The 22543-nt window shown below is 39.7% G+C and overlaps 1 protein-coding gene across 3 annotated transcripts in view; it reads right to left on the bottom strand.

Moving 5' to 3' along the window:
- LOC122562270 (lysine-specific demethylase 4C-like) overlaps positions 1–22543 on the bottom strand; it is a 424780-nt gene that overhangs the window by 33588 nt on the left and 368649 nt on the right. For all 3 annotated transcript variants that reach the window (XM_043715046.2, XM_087996635.1, XM_043715065.2), the window contains one exon: positions 3264–3383. In XM_043715046.2, coding sequence (XP_043570981.1) covers positions 3264–3383 — 120 coding nt within the window. The remainder of the gene's footprint in view (positions 1–3263; positions 3384–22543) is intronic.

Raw genomic sequence — 22543 nt, 5'->3', positions numbered from 1 at the left:
GTTGAATTTTTAATTTGATTTCTGTAGGCAGTCTTGGACATAGAGACTGGTTTCTTCGACACTCTTGGAGAACTTTGATAAGGGTACCAGCGAGCAGCTGGCAAATACACATGTGGTCCATAAGATGTACTGTAGGAGCACAAGGACAGATGATGGGGGTCTGGCAAATATCACAAGATGATGAGAGGACCCAGGTTGATCATGAAGTTGTCCATCATTGACTGCATATTCACAGGATTGGATGTACAGGTCAGAAGAGGTGTGGCAAGCACTAATGTCAATGTTACATGTAACCATTGTAATGCAGTGTGTATAAAGATGGTGCATTTTGTTGGGAAAGGTAAAGTGTCCTAGAGACCTCTCCCATGCTGTATGGTAGGAGCTCTGGATAAAGATTGATTTGTGCTCCTGAACACAGGTCTCAGACTCCTCTTTAAAATCCCTCTCCAACATAGCCCTAAATTCAGTTTATGACAAACTGAGTCAGGAATAAATCAAGGAACTATTCAATGCAAATATGATTAAAAGAAGAATGTATTTTCGGTTGTATAAGGCTTTAATCTGGCAAGGCATTGTACCATCATTACCCACTCATCTCAATATGTTGGGTGAGATGCTAAACGTTTATCAAGTTCTTCCCACAGAAAAACAATAATTCGAAAGGTTACCCTCACCTACCTTTCACTGTCACATTATAGAGGGATACGAGCAGAGACTACTGCAAATTGATGCCATAATATATTCAAGCAGACAGATTTTTAAAAATTGAACAATTTAATCCTGAGCAAAATTAAAATTGCAAGCGAACAAGATAGAGAGCCACAGAAAACACAATAAATTGAAGACATGTACAACATATTGGCAGAATAATATTACTGTTTGAAACATCTACTAAATCATAAGATGTTGAGAACATTGCAACAGTCTAACTCAAAAAAGAATGAAAAATTCTTTGTCAGGCTTTAATGAATGTCCCATTTTAAAAACATCAAACAGCAGCTGTTGTGCCTGTTGGCAACATTGTGGATTGGCATGAACAAAATATCATATGACTATCAGGAAAACCTACTGCTAAACCTACTAATGAAAGCCAGCATACATTACAAAAACATTACCGGATGCCAGTTCAAAAAGCCAGAATCAAAATCTCCCCAGGGAGAGGAGAAATCTAAACTAAAACTCGCTAACATCTCGCATACCAAGAGGGCACTGTTGGTATGATCAGCAAGTTTGCAGATGACACGAAAATTGGTGGAGTAGCAGAAAGCATAAGGGACTGTCAAAGAATAAAGGAGAATATAGATAGATTGGAGAGTTGGGCGGAGAAGTGGCAGATGGCTTTCAATCCAGACAAATGTGAGGTGATGCATTTTGGGAAGTCGAATTCTAGAGCGAATTATACAGTGAACGGAAGAGCCTTGGGAAAAGTTAATGGGCAGAGAGATCTGGGAGTGCAGGTCCAATGTACCCTGAAGGTTGCTGCACAGGTGGATAGAGTGGGCAAGAAGGCATATAGTATGCTTGCCTTCATCGGACAGGGTATTGAGTATAAGAGCTGGCAGGTTATGTTAAAATTGTACACGACATTGGTTTGGCTGCATTTAGAACACAGTGTACAGTTCTGGTCGGCACATTTCCAAAAGGATGTGGATGATTTGGAGAGGATGCAGAGAAGGTTTACGAGGATGTTGCCTGGTATGAAAGATGCTAGCTATGAAGACAGGTTGAGTAGGTTAGGTTTATTTTCATTAGAAAAAAGGAGAACGAGAGGGGACCTGATTGAGGTCTACAAAATCATGAAGGGTATAGACAGGGTAGCTAGAGATAAGCTTTTTCCCCCAGAGTGAAGGATTCAATAACGAGAGGTCATGCTTTCAGGTGAGAGGTGAAAATTTAAGGTGAACACAAGTGGCAAGTACCTTACATAGAGGGTGGTGGGTGTCTGGAACACATTGCCAGCAAAGGTAGTAGAGGCAGTCACGGTAGATTCATTTAAGATGCATCTGGACAGATTTGGATCAGTTCAGGCTTGGAGGTCCGAAGGGCCTGTTCCTGGACTGTAAGATTTATTTGTTCTTTGTTTTTATCTAAGCTTTTCATGAAATGATCATTGAGTCAGTTACCATGGCAAAAGAGTAGCCAATGCTAATTTGTGTTCTGGCCTAAATCCCTGCCCTGCATTATGTTTCCTTGAAACAATATCCATCAAGAGTAATGGTAGTGGCACTTTCAGATTCAATATCCAGTCGAGGTTTGTGCCTTGTTGTAGAAACTTAATTACTACTTGGATTGGCCAGAAAGAAGAGAAATGATAGACCTGAAAATACTTTCTGTCCAAAACTCCAAAAAGAGAACGAATTGTTGAAATTTTTGAGAAGATTCGTAGCTCAGGTTGATGGCAAGTCTGTAAGTTAGCTCGCTGTGCTTTAAGGTTTGTTTTCAGACCTTTCATCACCATACGAGATAACATCATCAGTGAGAGTCTCTGGTGAAGCTCGGTTGTTATGTCCCACCTCTCTATTGAAAGGTGTTGGTTTCTTAAGGTGGGTGATGTCATTTCTTCTAAGCCATGCTTTGAATTGATAATCTAGGTTGACCTTTCAGTCGTGTGTCTTGTTAGTAGCCTTTTCCAGCAAGGTGGTGAACTGTTAGGCCGTGCACCCACTCATTTCGACAAAAAGATCCCACTTTTCTAAAGGGGAGTCGGGCCAGAGTATATTTACTTTGCAATAAACTTCTACCAGAAACCGTATAAATAGACATTACGCTCATTGTTGTCTGCAAGACTATGTTCTGTGCAAACTGAATGCGACATTTGCGCACAAAATAACAGCTACCACGTTATCAACTGGCTTCAAAGTACTTTTTGATTTTACATTTTGTCTCAACCATGAGAAAAAAATTCTGTAGCCATCAGCACTTCACCATCCACTTCCATATTTTCCCAAGGACATAGTTTACTCACTGTGCACAATCAGTGGATTTTACAAATCAGAAATTAACCAGCTTAAAATGAAAAAAATCATACTCATGGTACTATGCAAGATGTCTTTATTATATTTGCAATGATTAATTTTTAAGAGGGCGAAGCAAATTATTCTACAACAGTGGTGCACAGATTCAGTTTGCTGGCTTTGTCCGAGATAAAATAAAGAAGCAAGAAGAGGAAGAGATTGTACTGCTACTGAATTCATACAACTGTTCATTAAAATGCCAACAGCTTAAATATTATTCCAACACAAACTGTATCAAATATATCTTACCTGGTACATGTAAATAATGTTTGATGACACAAATTTGGCTCCATAAAGCAGTCCATCAGTCCATCTCACCTGGACAACTTCTCCTTCAGCTGGAGGACCAAGCTCTAAGCAATTTTTGCTCTACAAAAAGAAAACATTTGCTTTGAAAAATATATACTTTTGTGAGCTGTTCTATAGTTAAAATATGTCACTCTGAACACTGTTCCAAAATACTGAAGTACATGTGTGGAAATGTGAACGAGAGATGCTTTACTTTCTTAATTTTTAAACTAGTGGATGCACATGCACAGACTTTGTTATCCTTTGACAGAAGCTGAACTTCTACTTATGTAGAAGTTAATTTAATTCCTTTGAAGAAAATCGAGATTCTGGTGTTTTGTGAATTCCTGTGCCACCAGCTTTGTTGCATCACAGCCTCACTCTCAACAAAGCCCTGACATTATGTCCAGGCATCAGCAGGAACACCATGAAAAAACTGAATGTTGATACATACCAATAGTATAACTGCAGAATAACACGCAGAATAAAGAAAATGAATGGGAAACTGCTCTTTCTTTTTGATAGAATTTGCATTAGTACCCAGATTGTATTACAGTGGGTTTGCAGAAAGGCTTTGCAACTCATCTAAATCAACTGCACAATATTTTAAAAAAACTTTAATCAAAAGGCCCATGGTTGACTCCTCTATTGCATTTCATGGCAGAACATTGGCATTATTTCAAGTCATCTTGGTCTCAAGGGACTGCGTAAGAAGGCGGCAGCATCAGCGCCAGTAATCCTACAGTCTGGATCCAGTTAAAAGAGTTGACTTACACCGTTACCACACTGAAATGTGTAGCAGGAAGATGAATTATGCAACTTGGCAGCCATGTAACGACACATCACGGACAAGAATATTATGATGCCTCTGTTGATTGAAACTACCTTAAAGACTGAACTCTAAATTGTGTGAGTCCTCCACAGCATTACTCAAAAAAAAGTTATATCAGATTTTAATTGTCTCGAAACCCTAAAAATTACTTTAGGTCAGGTTTTACATATGGGGGAAATATAATGAAAGAAAATGCAATCCTGGGTAAAAGATATAATTTCATAATAATAAATGAGGCTTGGAAGAACACAGGTCATAATGTTGTGTGTTAAGTGATCCTATAACAAAATGAAAGAAATGATCAACAAAATCATCAGCACGTGCTCCCCTTGTTGGAACAGAAATGGGAAAGCTGCTGAACAACAAATTCTGTAGGTATTCAGAAATTATTCCGTTAAAGGGGACAATGAGGATAATGAGTCTCAATTGCAATCATGAAAAAACTTACATGTCAGCTTCACAGTGAATTTGTTATGGTGCAAAATAAACAGGATGAAAAGACAATCACCTATCATGTGTCACATATTATTTTCTTTCCACCGATGCAGGAATATCTTACCTGTTCAGGACTGTATAACAGCAGTCCAAACCAAATCAGTCTCCCTATCGCTGAATTTGCAACACAGTAAAATTAAACATTCAAAATCATTTAATTGCTCCTAACCAGACTTTACATAACAGATATCAGGCACCAAATTTATACTTAAGCAATAAAACCTTAGCAAATTCTAGTTAATAATGTATCTTTAGCAGAACATGAATAAACAAGGCAATCTACTTATTTTCTCTGATCCAAACCCATTCTTCTTTAAACACCACCTCCACTCATATAGATGGACAGACAGATGGAAATAGTTAAGGGATAAATTAAAAGAAAAATGAAGAATTGCAAGTTGCCAATTCAATGGTTTCAAAAATGGTACAATGCCTTTCGAAGTCCTTGAATGATGTATTGAATTTGAGGCACATAGGATTGTATCTTGCTTGAATTATAAAATCACTGATTCATGCAAACAATGCCCGCAGACTGCTGGAGATTTTTACTTATGTCTTATAGATTGGGGTTTCTTTCCTCAAAACTTTCAAAAATCCTTTAACTGTACATAAAGAAGGGTTAAAATCCAAATAATTTTCAGTCTAAAAGCTTCCATGCACAGACCCTTTTACCCAAAACCTAAATCAAACTATGGTTTCTATCTTTTATCAACAATCTCTGTGATTGGCTGGCTAGCACTGCTCTGTCCTTGACTGGTCCATTCAGCATCCAATCGAGTGCCAGTCCCTGAGCAACACATCTTGTGCCAAAAGGTCTGTAGTGTTCTGAGAACAGCAATCAACTCTCAATTTTTTCTCTAAGCCAGTTCCTGTAAACAAGCATCAGTTTGCTTGTTCTCTCTTCCTTTCCAAAACAAACTTGCTGCTTGGAGGTCAAAGTTCAACCTCAATTCAATTCTAAACCAAAAATAAGAAAAGTAAAAATAAAATAATGAAGGTCTCAACAAACATTGCTTCTTTCTACCCAATTATGCAGCTATTTGATATACTTCCAACTAACAATACCTGGTCTAAAAGGCCTGCTTCAGTGCTGTCCTTTCTAGCTAATTCTTGTGAGATGGTCTAGTGCTTTTCACACAGCAGCTAAAATCTTTGTGACTTCTGAGAACTCCGCCTGCTGCAGTTATCTCCAAATTGGAGTGGATAGGAAACACAAGTCAGCTAGAGTGGGGAAAGGTCAATCACATCGCCTGTCTTCAGACAGATCTAAATTTATTTGAATGTACATGTTGCCAATAAATGTTGACAATTAAATCACACATAGGCATTGCATGTTTCTGTACCATATGATCTATAGGCTTTCCAAATAGGCTATAATAAGGTAAATAGTTACCTTATTAAAACAGTAACTATTTCTAGAATCTTGGCCCATCAATATGTAGACAGAATGTGTAATCAGTTACTAATTTGTCTGATTTCCTATCATAAGTAGATAGGAAATCTACTTCAACCAGCTTCAACGGCCTGTGCTGAAATGAGGAAATTCTTTAAAGCACAGAATTTGTCAGAATAAATTCAACGAATGTTAGTCAATGCTAAATAATAAATCATGCTGGATCCAAGAAGTAAAAGCATATTTGACCAATTGGTCACTCTTGACACGTCATGGGAAAATTAGCCAGCGAATCCAAGATGTTTGGAGACTATTACAAGAAGAATACAAACAACGTTGTTACTCAGACAGTAAGCAAAAACTCATGTATGAGTGTTCAGCATTGATGGAATCAAAAAAATCATTTACATTTATGCAAATTCTGAATACTACAGATGCTGGAAATCAAATAAAGACAGAAAATGCTGGAAATACTCAGAGTGTTAGGTCTCCTTTTATTTGTTCCTACTTATGTGCATGCCAACAGTTTTCTGTGGAGGCCACTCAGGTCAGGATAGCTGGTGAAGGATCCTAGAGTTCACTAGAACACTGCTGAAAGAAAGTTTATTTTCTTTGCAACACACTGAAATTAGGTTGCTATAAAGGCAAAGATTTACTCTGTGCATAAATTAACATTTAGAAGAAATATATCAAGATGCTTGAAATGTTTTGTTTTAATTTACGGAGCCAGAATTTACTGTAGCTGCTAGGCTTGGATGTTGTCTACAAAGTTTTGCATAGCAAGTTGTTAGTACAAGATGGAAATAGTCTATGTGAACAGAGTGGAAAATCGTGTGGGCCTTCATCAATCAAATGAAAACACCATTAATGACAGCACAGAATCTCAGCCAGGAAGCATTGTGAGAAGAGAATTAAAGGCAACATCAACTCAGTTTTAAATAGCAAATTAGACAGAGTTAAGGATGGGCAGAATGGACACAGAATAAAGATCAAAACATAAAAGAGTAATAAAAACTAAAAGCCTCCCAACAACTATTAAACATTGAAGAAATTAACATACACACTTATAAAAGTTAACCATCTATCACAGAGAACTTTTGGAAGCAATTAAAACTTAACCATGTCATTTAAAAGGATAGATAGACTGACATAGAAAAGACCTAACTTCCTGTTCCAAGTATAACTTGCACCTACCATGTACGCACAGGAACTGCATGTCATTTAATGTATTTGAATAATGAGTGGTTTTGGAGGATCTATTAAGTATCAACTCCTGGATCAGTAGGTTTAAGCATGCATCAACATTCACCTGACGTTCTGTAATTTGCTCTTAGGTATCATTAGCATCACCTTTATTTTGACAGTAAATTATGACCAATCCATGTAATGAAGTAAATCATATCAAAATGCATTGTGTCAACTGCATATCATCTTGGCAAACATAACATTTAGGTCCTCTCCCATCACAATGCATTAACCAAACAGCTTACTTAAAAATATTGTTTGAGACTGGTCAACTCACTTAAACGTTGTGTATATTACCCAAGGTTCATAGTAATTTTTAAAAAAATACTAAAAGTAGAAAACGTAATTTCCTCAGTAAATATATGTATGTTCAATTATATATACAGAATAATTCATTTTCAATAATCAGTTTCAGTGCTTCACCAATTGCTTCAACATAATTTAGTTCATTACACTATAAGCCAGAATCTGTTGTTAAGATAGAAGGTCGGTTAATGATGCCCACCGATATTTACATGCTGGAATAAACAATGTTGTTTAAACGTGAAAATCCAGGAGGTGCTGCTGAATAACATCCCAAAAATGGCTTACCATTCAAATGAAATCTGAAGTTTGATTCTTAGAACTGAATGGTTGGGTTTATAATAATAGTCTGTCAATCAGTGGTTATCTAGTAACTTGACAGCAATGGTACTTGACAGTAAGAGAATATAATTATGTTCTGCTAAATATATTCCATTGAGTTTTGATTGCACGTTTGTAAGCTGTGTTCAAACCCAGTTGAAGGTATCAAGAGTGGTTTGCGTTAAGCAGCACTCTACATAACTGTCAACATGAATACATTGATTGCACTGATTGCATCGCTCAGAATTAAGTGTGAAAGGTACTAGCTTCATTTTGCTAACACAAATAACAACACCACCTGCAAGTTCCCCTCTAAGACACTCACCATACAGACTTGGAAATATATTGCCGTTCCATCACTGTCCTGGAACTCCCCCCACTAATGAAGGCCTGATGAAGGGCTGATGTCCAAAATGTCAACTCTATTGTTCCTTGGATGCTGCCTGGCGGGCTGTGCTTTACCAGCACCACACTCTTCGACTGATCTCCAGCACCTGCAGTCCTCACTTTCTCCTCATGGAACTAGGGCACCACACAATTGGGGATACTCCCACCGTTGGCTGAACCTGCACCACCACAGGGGCCACATTGGATGGGTTGCTGCCCAACTGAGGCCCAAAAGAGAACTTATGCCTAATCTAGAACCTTATATCACAGTCACTCAGATTTAAAAGGCCTATGCTCAATATGTAATCCTTAACCTCATGGGTTGCCTTTCAGGAAAGGGAATGGGGTGCTTCTTGCTGACATTCCTGTGCCAATCCAAGGACACCTTCCACCATTATCTCCTCTCAAACCTGTTCCAAGCGAGATCCTAGACTTAAGCTGGGTTTGGGGACATTCATGATTCCTCTTCCTCTGCAATTCTGGCAGTGACCACTGAACCCGCTATGGTGCAGATATGCCTCAGATGAATTAAAGGATGGCACAATGGTTAACATTGCTACCTCGCAGAAGCTGGGGTTCAAATCCAGCCATGGGTAACTGCGTGGAGTTTGCATCTTCTCCCTGTGTCTGTGTGGGCTTCTGCTGGGTGCTCTGACTTCCTCCCACAGTCCAAAGACGTGAACTGACCATGCTAAGTTGTCCCATAGTGTCCAGGGATGTGCAGGCAAGGTCTGGTAAATGCAGATTTATGAGGATATGGTGAGAGGGTAGGTCTTAGTTGGGATACTCTTCATCAGGTTGGTGCAGACTCAGTGGGCCACATAGCCTCTTTCTGCACTGTAGGAATTCCATGATTCTATGACCATTGACCAAACAATTATGGCTGGCTGAACCAGCCAGGTGGAGTAAAGCTCAGCCCTGAAATTTGCATTGGGGTATGGGGAGCTTGCCCTCAGCATACAATCCAGATCAAAATTACTGACTATGATTTGAAAAATGTGGTGAATAATTAGAACAGTACAAGCGGAGAATGGGAATCATCAAGAAAAACAGACACCATTTAGCATTCTGGTATCTTCATCCATTTAAACAGCATGTCAAAAAGATTTGCAATATTAAACCCAATTTTACCTCATCCGAACAAATTGAGACAGCATAGTTTCCCTTCCTTTGTAATACCCCTACGAATATAAAAGCAAGGATGTACTTCTGAAGCTCTATAAAGTTCTGGTCAGACCACATTTGGAGTAATGTGTGCAGTTTTGGGCCCCATATCTCAAGAAGGATGTACTGGCCCTGGAGCGTGTTCAAAGAAGGATCGTGAGAATGGTCCCAGGAATGAAAAGTTTAACATATAAGGAATGTTTGAGGACTTTGGGTCTGTAGTCGATGGAATTTAGAAGGATGTGGGGGGGGAAATGTAATTAAAACATACAGAATACTGAATGGCTTGGTCAGACAAGATGTTTCCATTGTAGGAGAGACTAGGACCCAAGGGGACAGCCTCAGGATAGAGGGAAGACCTTTTAGAGCAGAGATAAGGAGAAACATCTTCAGTCAGAGGGTGGTGAATCTATGGAATACTTTGCCACAGAAGGCTGTGAAGGCCAGGCGATTGAGCATATTTAAGACGAGATAGGTACATTCGTGAGTATCAAGGGGATAAAGGACTATGGGGAGAAAGCGGGAGAATGGGATTGAGAAACTTAACAGCCATGATTGAATTGTGGAGCAGACTCGATGGGCTGAGTGGCCTAATTTCTGCTCTTATGTCTTATGTCGATTCTCTTCTCCACACACTCTCATGCAGCACAGCAATCGTCAGCTACCTCAGCAGTTGGCAAATGATAACAAACTACAAAACATGCTAATTTCATAGCCTCAAAATGTTTCAACTCCAAATCTGTTTTTTTTTGTTGTTGTTCTGCTATCAGCAAAAGATCTGGGTAATTTCAATTACTTCAAGCAAAATGTTTGCATCTTTCGATAAACAGTTCGGCTATTAACCTATTTTGAGAGGTACACTCATTACATTGGACAGGACAAACGGTCAAAAATGTTCTCATTGAATGTAATTAGCAAGTTATCTTCCACCCTTAAACAGATTCTTCCACAAATTCCATCTCCAAAAGAGACAGCTTGCACTAAATAGAAGAAGATTAGTAAAGCAGTCTCCGTTTTCTAAAATTTGCTCTCGCATTAAGGATGACCTACAGATGTTGGTTTGTTAAAAAGTGAGGAGCTTCAGATTCCAGCAGGATCAACTGAGGGGGCTGGTCCAATGGAGCGGTCAGTATCGGATAGAATTCAATCCAGAAAGTTTGAGATGTACTTGGACAGCACACACAAAGCAAGGGAATACATAATGAATGACAGGACCCTAAGAAATACTGGGGATCTGAATGTCAGTCTGTGCACGTCCATTGGTCCTTTAAAGCAGAAGTACAGGTTGATAAGTGGTTAAGAAAGCATATGGGACTCTTGCCTTTATTAGCTGAGGTATAGAATCTAAGAGCAGGGAGGTTATGCTCGTATAGTAAAACAACGTTGGTTTGGCCACAGCTACAGTATTGTGTGCAGTTCTGGAATCCACATTATAGCAGGGATGTGATTGCACTGAACAGGATGTGAAGGAAATTTAGCAAGGTGTTGTCTGATCTAGAGAGTTTTAGTTATGAAGGCAGATTGAATGGTCTGGGGCTGTTTTCGTTGGAGCAGTGGAGACATAGAGGGGATATGATTGAGATAAATAAAATATGAAGGATACAGATAAGGTAGATAGAAGGAATATTTCCCTTTGGTGGAAGGATCAGTGACCGGGGCATTGATTTCAGGTAAGCTGCAAGAGACTTACAGGGGATGTGAATAATTTTTTTTCACCCAAAGGATGGTGGGAATCTGGAACTTACTGCCTGTCACAATGGCAAAGGCAGAGGCACAGGCAGAAAAGCTCATAACATTTAAGAAGCAACCTGATGTGCGCTTGTGATGATAAATCAAAACTTGTGGTGCTAGAAAAAGCACAGCAGGTCAGGCAACATCTGAGGAGCAGGACAGTCGCGTTCCGGGCATAAGCCCTTCATCAGAAATGTGGAGGGGGAAGGGTGCTGAGAGACGAATAGGGAGGTGGTGTTGGGGTTGTGGGGGGAAAGTAAGTAGAATGTCAAGAGGTGGATGCAGGTGGGAGGTGATTGTGATAGGTAAGTGAGGAGGGTGAAGCGGGTAGGTAGAAAGGAAGTTGGACGGTTAGGTCAGGTCAAGAGGGCAGTGCTGAGTTGGAGGGGTGGATCTGGGATGAGGTGGAAGGGTGGGGAGATATGGAAACCGGTGAAGTCAATGCTGATGCCGTGTGGTGGTAGGGTCCGGAGGTGGAAGATGAGGCATTCTTCCTCCAGTTGGTGGGTGGCTTTGATTGGGCAGTGGAGGGGAGCCAGGATTTGCATGTCCTTAGGGGAGTGTGAAAGGGGGTTGAAGTGGTTGGTCACAGGGTCACCTGCATCCTACCTACCCTCTCTCAGCCCCAACCCCACCCTATTTATCTCTCAGCTTCCTTCCCCCTCCACATTCCTGATGAAGGGCTTATGCCTGAAACGCCAACTTTTCTGCTCCTTGGATATTGCTTGACCTGCTGTGTTTTTTCTAGTGCCACACTTATTGACTCCTACTCTCCAGCATCTGCAGTCCTCACTTTCTCTTAGCTCGTAATGGTCAGACATTCAAGGTGTTGGGCCAAGTGCTGGAAAATAATGGATCTACAGCATGGCCAACACCCAGATTCAACAACACCTCAGTGTAATTTCTGCAAGGGCTAGTTGAGGTCAGTGGAGGAACATGCTACCACTAATTGGAGAAAGAAGCTCTCACCCAGACCAGCTGTTTGGATGTAGCTGAGAAGGTGACCAGCAAACCTGTTAAGCTCAGATTATGGAGGCAATTAAAAAGTGGCTTGGGTCAGAAAAAATGAATGCATTAAACTCCCCTTTCCCAATTTGTCCAGCAAAATACTTCCTTGTTCATCTCAATATTCATACTCGCACAACTTTTAATTCATTTTCACTTTCTATGCACTTCATCATCATCTCATCTGTTGATCTACCATTGCCATTCACCTCAATCCTTACACAATATGGACATATGTCTTATAATTATCCTTACTGAATGCGTAGCCTCAAATTTACTGTGTCCATCAAGGGAATACATAATCTAAGCTCACTTAGAAGTCTATTTTTTGGCCCACTATAGATGGTGACAGCATATATCTCAGTAGTCCTTCATAAGTAGCTCAGCTCACAGATGCAGAGAATATCCAGGGAGACAACTACAAAAATCACCCATTTCAGATCACTGTGAGAGCATCAACATTTTTTTGTCAAGAGTAAATGGGAGAGCAGGAATAAGAGAATGTTCCTGTTTAACATGCCAACAAGCAAGGGAAAATTTCATGAAGATAATGCTCTAATTTATTCATTTCTCATTTGAGTAACATTGAATCCCATTTATACGTGAAGGTTGACTGAACCAAAAAGAATACCGTCTAACTTAATCATGGAATTTATGCAGGTATACCATATTAAGAAGCTGAATCATATTAATGATATATGCAAATTAAAATCAATTTGCTTAGTTAAATAATAGACAATAGCCTATAAACTCTAAAATCACAAATTTTAATTTCACAGAGTTCTGGAGTTATAGTTAATGTGCTAAAAGATGCATTAATAAAATAATGTAACTAAATTGCAAATGTGAATTAGATTGGTAGTAGATTTTTATCTGCAAGCCTAAAAGCAAAAGTCAAATATTTGAAATTTACGGGGTATCCGTTATATTCAAACAGAAGGCCTATTTTACAAAGTACATTTATTAAATCTGCCATTCATGTGCACATCAGAAGATTACAGATTTTTTTCTCTTTACTGTACCTCCATTCCTGCCCAGAATATAAGTACTGGAAGCACTGGAATAAGCAGCAAAAATTAAGTTTGATGAGTCTACTGTATCTTTTTAGAACAGATACTGAAAATGCAACACTTTTACATTGCGGCTGATTACAATAAGTTTTCATTATCCACAGGGAACAGGGGTACAAACTTCCCATGCAGAACAAAAACATGGATACCGCTCCAATGTAACTGTCTGAAGTACAGCAAAGGACTAGGCAATCAAACTGATGAATCAATGCGAAAAGTAAAAGATGGAGCGTGGGGCCAACCTTATGACTGCAGGTAGTTGTACAATGGGATGGTTGCGTTCTTGTGCAATCCTGTGTTACAGAACAATCGCTCTTTAGAACAGCGCTTAAAGTGTTGGCGATGTAATTGCGTTACAGCCAACACACATTTTAAAAGTTTGTATTTTAGGAAGATCCTAGGGAGTGTTGCTGAACGAAGAGACCTTGGAGTGCAGGTTCATAGCTACTTGAAAGTGGAGTCGCAGGTAGATAGGATAGTGAAGAAGGCATTTGGTCTGCTTTCCTTTATTGGTCAGAGTATTGAGTATAGGAGTTGGGACGTCATGTTGCGACTGTACAGGACATTGGTTAGGCCACTGTTGGAATATTGCGTGCAATTCTGGTCTCCTTCCTATCGGAAAGATGTTGTGAAACTTGAAAGGGTTCAGAAAAGATATACAAGGATGTTACCAGGGTTGGAGGATTTGAGCTATAGGGAAATGCTGAACAGGCTGGTGCTGTTTTCCCTGGAGTGTCGGAGACTGAGGGATAATCTTATAGAGGTTTACAAAATCATGAGGGGCATAGATAGGATAAATAGACAAAGTCTTTTCCCTGGGGTGGAGGAATGCAGAACTAGAGGGCATAAGTTTAGGGTGAGAAAGGAAAGATATAAAAAAGACCAAAGGGGCAACTTTTTCACGGAGAGGGTGGCACATGTATGGAATGAGCTGCCAGAGGATGTGGTGGAGGCTGGTACAAATGCAACATTTAAAAGGCATTTGGATGGGTATATGAATAGGTAACAACAACGACTGCAGATGCTGGAAACCAGAGTCTAGATTAGAGTGGTGCTGGCAAAGCATGACTTGACACCAACATTTTTTACAAACCCACCGACTCCCACAGCTACCTGGATTACACCTCTTCCCACCCTACCTCCTACAAAAATGTCATCCTGTATTCCCAATTCCTCCGCCTCCGCCGTATCTGCTCCCAGGAGGACCAGTTCCACCACAGAACACACCAGATGGCCTCCTTCTTTAGAGATCGCAATTTCCCTTCCCACGTGGTTAAAGATGCCCTCCAACGCATCTCAGAGGAAGTGAGGACTGCAGATGCTGGAGTACTAGAGTTGAAAAATGTGGTGCTGGAAAAACACAGCAGGCCAGGCAGCATCCGAGGAGCAGGAGAATCGACATTTCGGGCATAAGCCCACTCGTCCACATCCCGCACCTCCGCCCTCAGACCCCACCCCTTCAACCGTAACAAGGACAGAACCCCCTGGTGCTCACCTTCCGCCCTACCAACCTCCGCATAAACCAAATCATCCGCCGACATTTCCGCCACCTCCAAACGGACCCCACCACCAGGGATATATTTCCCTCCCCTCCCCTTTCCGCCTTCCGCAAAGACCGCTCCCTCCGTGACTACCTGGTCAGGTCCATGCTCCCCTACAACCCACCCTCCCATCCTGGCACCTTCCCCTGCCACTGCAGGAATTGTAAAACCTGCGTCCACACCTCCTCCTTCACCTCCTTCCAAGGCCCTAAAGGAGCCTTCCACATCCATCAAAGTTCTACCTGCACATCCACTAATATCATTTATTGTATCCGTTGCTCCGGATGCGGTCTCCTCTACATTGGGGAGGCTGGACGCCTCCTAACAGAGCGCTTTAGGGAACATCTCTGGGACACCCGCACCAATCAACCACACCGCCCTGTGGCCCAACATTTCAACTTCCCCTCCCACTCTGCCGAGGACATGGACATCCTGGGCCTCCTTCACCGCCACTCCCTCACCACCAGAAGCCTGGAGGAAGAACGCCTCATCTTCCGCCTCGGAACACTTCAACCCCAGGACATCAATGTGGACTTCAACAGTTTCCTCATTTCCCCTTCCCCACCTCACCCTAGTTCCAAACTTCCAGCTCAGCACTGTCCCCATGACTTGTCCTACCTGCCTATCTTTTTTTCCACCTATTCACTCCACCCTCCCCCCAACCTATCACCTTCATCCCCTCCCCCACTCACCTATTGTACTCTATGCTACTTTCTCCCCACCCCACCCTCCTCTCACTTATCTCTCTACCTTTCAGGCTCTCTGCCTGTATTCCTGATGAAGGGCTTTTGCCCGAAACGTCGATTTTACTGCTCCTGGGTATATGAATAGGAAAAGTTTGGAGAGATATGGGCCGGGTGCTGGCAGGTAGGACTAGATTGGGTTGGGATATCTGGTTGGCATGGATGGGTTGGACCGAAGGTCTGTTTCTGTGCTGTACATCCCTTTGACTCTATAACATCCCCAATTTGTCAATCGCGTTATAGCGAATTTTAACAAAATGTGTGTTATAGCAGAACAACCTAATGGATCAATGGGTAGGAAATGAGCAGGTAATGAGAAGTGAGTGCATTACTCTTATACTGGAACAGGAAACACGAGGCAATTTTTTAACTTATTTCCTTTTAGCTGAAATACTAACATTGAAACAACTATGAATGTCATTTTGCTATTAATAACTTGATTACAGTAACATTAACACAAAGCAAATAAGCACTAATTTCATTAATCTTCTTTTCATTCTTTTTTCCAGTCTAATTATTTTCACTTTAAATTTACTATATTTCTAATTTACTTTATACTGTCTTTTATAAACAAAAAGGTTTGAAGTACTTAACAGCTTGCCGCTGCATTCTAGTCAACACCTTATTTCACGAATGGAAGTAATATTGGAATATACTTTATAAGCCAAAATATATTTCCAAAGGATACTCTTTCAGCAAACTGAGGTGAAAACTTTGAGGATTAAAGTATTTGACAGTGCCAAACTTCTTAACATCACTTTAAATTTTTTTGGGAGCGTCAAAGAGGAAATTCCTACAGCATGACTCTTTCATGTTCATGATAAGCTCCACTAAATCAGTTAACTTTTAGCTGTGAACAGGCTGAGGCAGCTTCCACTGGCTACTATGACTACAAGAACAAGTGTGCATTGATATATTAAGGTGGTGAGTTGAAATGATACACAGTCATCATTTCAGTTTATAGGAAAGTGGGAAAGAAGAGGCCAACCAGGAGGTCAGTACCTGGTCATTTTAACACAGTGTCTTGCTCGCAAGCCCACTTGTCTGTCCTCAGCATGGTGCAATCCTCCAGCAAATCACAGTCCAAGCAATATCTCATCTTCAAACTAGGCAGTTTACAACCTTCTGGGCTCAATATTAAGTTCAACATCTTCAAATTGTGAACCCATTGCTTCCCTTTCTTTTAGCTTTGCTTTTTACATTCTTTGTCACCCACTCTCCCCTACCGTCATCCCAGTGGGACTGTCTGGACTTTCACGTCTGGCAGTTAGACACATCATTGTTTTGCTTTTCTCACATTCTGATCACTTAATCTGAACTATCAACATTCTTTCTCCCCCAGCACTCCAACCACGCCTCCCCCATTGCATATATGCTGCCCCCTCCCCACTTCACTTCAGCTCTGATGAAGAGTCATCTAGACTTGAAATGTCAGCTTGCTCTCTCTCCATGTTTACTGCCTGATCCACTGTGCTCTCCAGCATTTTTTTGTTTTCAGGGCAGTAGTTAACTCTTGAGATAACAAACGCAGGATTGAGTCAGGGGTGAGAAAGGTAACACATGACTGAGAAAATTACATCCTGGAAAACCTTGAAAAATTATCACCTTTTTTAGGTGTAGCACACTTCTGCAACCAAGACCACTTTCAAGTGTGTAATCTAAACTCTATATTTCAGTTAGCATTGCTGGTCCCAATATTGCTGACCTTGCAATGTATTACATTAAACATGACTTAGTCTTGCCCACTAAACGCACACATACCTGCATATTTGCTCAATAAAATAAACACTTAAACACAAACAACCTATTCTACAACAGTGTGAAGGGGCTGTTCATAGAACTCTGAATTTAACAGCAAAGCAAGCCAGCAAAGTCAAAAGCAACAAAACATTCTAGGACTCACTGTTTTTTTTGCCATTGTGGGAAAGTAACAAGAACACATTTTGTTATAATAATCAGCAATTATTAGCGAGTTTTGAGAAGATTTGTAGCTCAGGTTGAGGTTTTGGATGTAGGTTTGCTTGCTGAGCTGAAAGGTTCATTTCCAAACGTTTAGTTACCTTACGAGGTAACATCTTCAGTGGCCCTCATGCAAAGCAATGCTGAAAATTCCTGCTTTCTATTCATATGTTTGGGTTTCTTTGGGTTGGTGTGGTGTACCACAGGAAATGACATCACCAACCCAAAGAAACCCAAACATATAAATAGAAAGCAGGAATTTTCAGCATTGCTTCGCATGAGGTCCACTGAAGATATTACCTAGTAAGGTAATGAAACGTCTGGAAATGAACCTTGCAGCTCAGTGAGCAAACCTCCGTCCAAAATCAGCAATTATAATTAAATGGCCAGTTGGTTTTTAAACTTTGCTTTGGATGATTTAAATTTTGGCGAATCCAATTAAGTAAAAGGGCTAAAGTTAAGAGCAGAGAACAGTGTTCAAAGTCCCTTTGAAACTCTACACTTATTGAACTTTGTTTCAAAAACAAAATGTCCTGGAGAAACTCAGCAGGCCTGACAGCATCTGTAGATAGAAAACTGAGTTAATGTTTCAAGTACAGTTACCTTCATCAGAATTTTGTTTCCTGATACAAGTGTTCTAATTCAAAGGTTACCTAAAGCTCCACTTTTTTGAACTGGAAAGGCTATGCAATACCTGAATATTTTAGCTCAGCTGTTGCTTCCACAGCTTAAAGTGGACAGTATCAAAGCTTAGATTAAATGTTCACTGTTTGAATTAAAAGTGTAAATTACCGCTTCTGACAACTTGCCAAACCTGCGCTTTTGAAGTCATTACTGAAAGGTTAAAATAAATAGGCTCTCAATCAGCATCCTCTCGCTAGCAGGTGTTTCAAGGAGATAAAGCTCTAAACTGCAGAATTAAACTTTGCTTATTTTACTGTCCTTTAATAGCAAGTGACAAATATACAGTATATCATTCAAAAGCACAGAAACAACTGAGATGCAAGGAAAATGAGAGGTGTTACATTTTATAGAAGGAAGCAAACCATAATATTGCGGTGAAAATAATAGCTAAATGGGACTGAGAAGCACAACTTGTTCATAACCACAAATCATTAAAAGCGACAATACAGCCGAAGATGAAAGTCTACGATAAAGAGCTCCCACTTGTGGCCTATTATATAGAAGTCACAAGAAATGAAATATAGAAACTCTTTATCTAGCCAATGGCTAGACTGTAATACTGATCACATGGGTTGGTTGGGGTAAATTGCATGGGTGGATGCAAAAGAAGTCAAGAAATGTACCCGTGGGAGACGGGAATCAAAGAATTTGTTAATAGGTTTAGGTGAAGATGGATGAGAAGAAGGTTGTGTGCTGGTATGAACCTATTGTGATAAATGATGTGTTTCTCTTAAAGGAGATCAACCAGAAACTAGAATACGCTTTCTCTGACTAGCGATACTACCTGACCACCTGAGTATTTGCAGTAGTTTAGATTAGATTAGATTACTTACAGTGTGGAAACAGGCCCTTCGGCCCAACAAGTCCACACCGCCCCGCCGAAGCGCAACCCACCCAGACCCCTACATTTACCCCTTAACTAACACTACGGGCAATTTAGCATGGCCAATTCACCTGACCTGCACATCTTTGGACTGTGGGAGGAAACCGGAGCACCCGGAGGAAACCCACGCAGACACGGGGAGAACGTGCAAACTCCACACAGTCAGTCGCCTGAGGCAGGAATTGAACCCAGGTCTCTGGCGCTGTGAGGCAGCAGTGCTAACCACTGTGCCACCATGCTGCCCAAACAGTACTTGCTGTTTTATATTGCTGATGTCCAATATACATTATGGTCTGTTCTTGTGCTGTGGATTCAATGTAAAGTCAACAAAGACACCCAAAGTCTTATTCATTTGTTAGTGGATAGCTTCATTTGTAACTGCTCTTTCAAAGTGTTTGGTATTAGAGAGGGGAAAGTGGTAGTATTAGTAATGGTGACCATGAAATTACTGTACTTCATTAAAAGTAACCCATCTGGTTTACTAATAACCTTTTAAACAAATTTTCTATCCACATTCCATCTGCCCTAAATGTAATTACAGTCCCACAACAATGCGGATGGTTCCTAATTATACTTTAAAATTGTAAAGCAAGTCACTCAGTTTATATTTAAGGTGACCTCAGGAACAATTAAGGACAGGCAATAAATGCTGGTCAGACTAATGCTGTCCCATCCTGTGAATGAATTAAAAAAAGGTAATGTACATACAGACTGTAGAAATGTATCATATATACAGGGGTATAAGTTGATCTCATGTATATGTCAACCCCCTATTTTTGGCTTAAAAATCTGGAATGTTCAATATATCTCATGTAAAAGTTGACCGTAGTTCTTCACAGATAGCAGATCAACATTTGAGAGTCAAGGTATTATCCTGTACATAAATGTTACAATGAGGAAATGAATTCTTTTTCATGCTATTGTGTGTTTTGATGTACAATTCTCACCAATATGGCACAAAATTTTAAGATGCATCAGGTCAGAGTCAGGTGACAACCTCCCTTTTTGTGCAGCTCAGCTGAGATCAGTTCCCCTGTGGCACTCGTGGAATACAGTCACACACCTAGCTGAGGTGCCACCTCTAACTACAGACAATGCAGAAGAAGATCCATACAAGGATATCATTAATCCTGATGATTATGAAGCTTTATTTGGTGCTGAAGATGTTGAACAGTGATTTTGCAGGATTTTAATGAACTTTTGTATTTGACATGTTTAATTTGAGGTATACTATTTAATTATAATTTACAACTTATTAGATTTCTATTTCACTTTTTGTATGAATAAATAAAAGCTTTGTTTCTATTGTCTTTATCTGGTAATTACTGCAATTAGTTGCTTTTTTTTCTTTATATTGTTCACAGATCAATTGCTAATATTACAGTATTTTGGACCCAAGCATGAATTTCAGCCTCTCAAAAGTAGTAGCCATGTAATAGGCAACTCCATAAATTTAACCTCAAAGTATAGTCTAGAAGCTTTGACATTTAAAGAGTATATATGGTAATTCTCAATTTTAAAACAAAACATTAGAATAGACCCATAGATGGCCCAGTCCACTCCTGCACTAAAATGACCAAATCAAATTTTTTAAATAAAGCAGCAGACTAACAATTCAATAAAATGTGAAACCCTACATAAAACAGAGTGAAAACCTCAAAAACACAGCCATAACATAGAAAGTGAAAGTCATACCTAATCTTAATTGTACAGAAAAGGAAAACATCTGGTCTACAAATCAAAACAAGATCAAAATCACAGAAAGAACAGAAACAGTTCAAAAATAATTTTACACAACTGCAACATTCAGGAAAGTCAACAGTGTCGAGGAGTAAAAAGCTGTGATCTTCATATGCATGATCTATTACAAATGTCATTTCTTATATGACTATCAACAAAATATTGTATGACTAATATGTAATGTTGCTGTGCAAGGTTCAATAATTACAAAATGCATAAGTTTTCTTCATTAGCTTATGATACAGAGGTTCTTCTGGGGACAGGGAATTGCTTTTAAAGCCAAAATCCAAAAGCAATAATCATGTACAATTAGAATAAGAACTTAAAGTACTGGAAAAAGTCAGTAGATCTGGCAGCACCTAAGGAGGTAGGAATAATAGTAAAGACATATTGGACTTAAAACTTTGACTCTGTTTCCCTTTCTATAGATGCTGCTAGACCTGTTGATTGGTTTTGCAGACATTTATTTTCTTTCAGATTTCCATAGTTTTTTTTAATCTTGAAAAATTTGACTTCACCAAGAAGACATGACTATACATTTTATACATGCTAGTCAATTTCCTATGGCAATTGATTACATTTAAAAAAAGATTGTGTTTATATAGCACTTTAAATGACTACATGCCATCTTAAAGTATCTTACAATGTTTCCCATAAAAGTAAATGCAGATTCTTTTGTAACAGACACACACAAAGCCATCACAGAAAGGATTCCTCCAGCTTACACAACTGATATGCTTTCCTTTCTTCCACCCCACAAAATATTATCTATTTCAAACCTCTCCCTTTCTCCTTGCTCCTGACAGAAAGAACCAACGTCTCCCTCCTCTCCCAAAAAAACCTTCTCTACTATCCCAATTGGACAGCTTGTATTCCTCACCCTAAGCACACATCCCTTCCTCTACATTCCTGACCTTCAAGAGCCCATTATAACCAAGTTCCTTCAATATCTCAAAAGCCACTATTTCTTCCTTTTCTCCACATTCACTTATCTGCCATGTGTTTAAAGTAGGATGGAATTTTGTTCATTACAGATTGACTCCCTCATTTGTATACATTAAAACTCATCATCATTTTGTTTTTTGAAAAGGGCCCTAATCTTTTAAAGGGATTCAAGCCACTTAGTTCTGGGTGCCAAATTAAAAATGTTCAACATGCAAAAACTCACAAGCAGAAAAGCAATTTAAGATTATTTCGACAAATGCGTCTCCTTTATGGTGATAGCTATATTAGTTGACTGTGAGTTTCAATGGAGGAGAAAGTGAGGTCTGCAGATGCTGGAGATCAAAGTTGAAACTTTATTGCTGGAACAGCACAGCAGGTCAGGCAGCATCCAGGGAACAGGAGATTCGACGTTTCGGGCACAGGCCCTTCTTCAATGTGAGTTTCAATACATTGTTTGCCCTAATCATGGCATCACAGGAACGTGTGCTGTTTTATCAGGACATGGTCATTATACCATATGATACACAATGCATTATTCTTCTGATATCTAGCTCATTTAAGAAGTAGGAGGTTCAACATTGTCACTTTTTAGAAAAATCTGTACTTGGAATAGTAGTTCCTACATAAAAAAGGTTTTTTAAAACAAATTTTAATTTGCAGATGACATCATGTGATGGACCTGTTAGCAAGATGGATATAGGAAATCCAGGATGGGATAGTAGGGCACAATTGAGTAAATTACTGTAATTTATAATTTCACCTTCCCCATCACATTTCTAATTTCCAAATAAAGTAGTAAT

This window comes from Chiloscyllium plagiosum, unplaced genomic scaffold (assembly GCF_037043375.1).
Source record: "Chiloscyllium plagiosum isolate Xiang-an unplaced genomic scaffold, Cpla_swu_hap1 HiC_scaffold_2, whole genome shotgun sequence".
Classification (NCBI taxonomy): Eukaryota; Metazoa; Chordata; class Chondrichthyes; order Orectolobiformes; family Hemiscylliidae; genus Chiloscyllium; species Chiloscyllium plagiosum.
The sequence above is the reverse complement of the archived record's forward strand: the minus strand, read 5'-3'. Positions and strand labels throughout refer to the sequence as shown.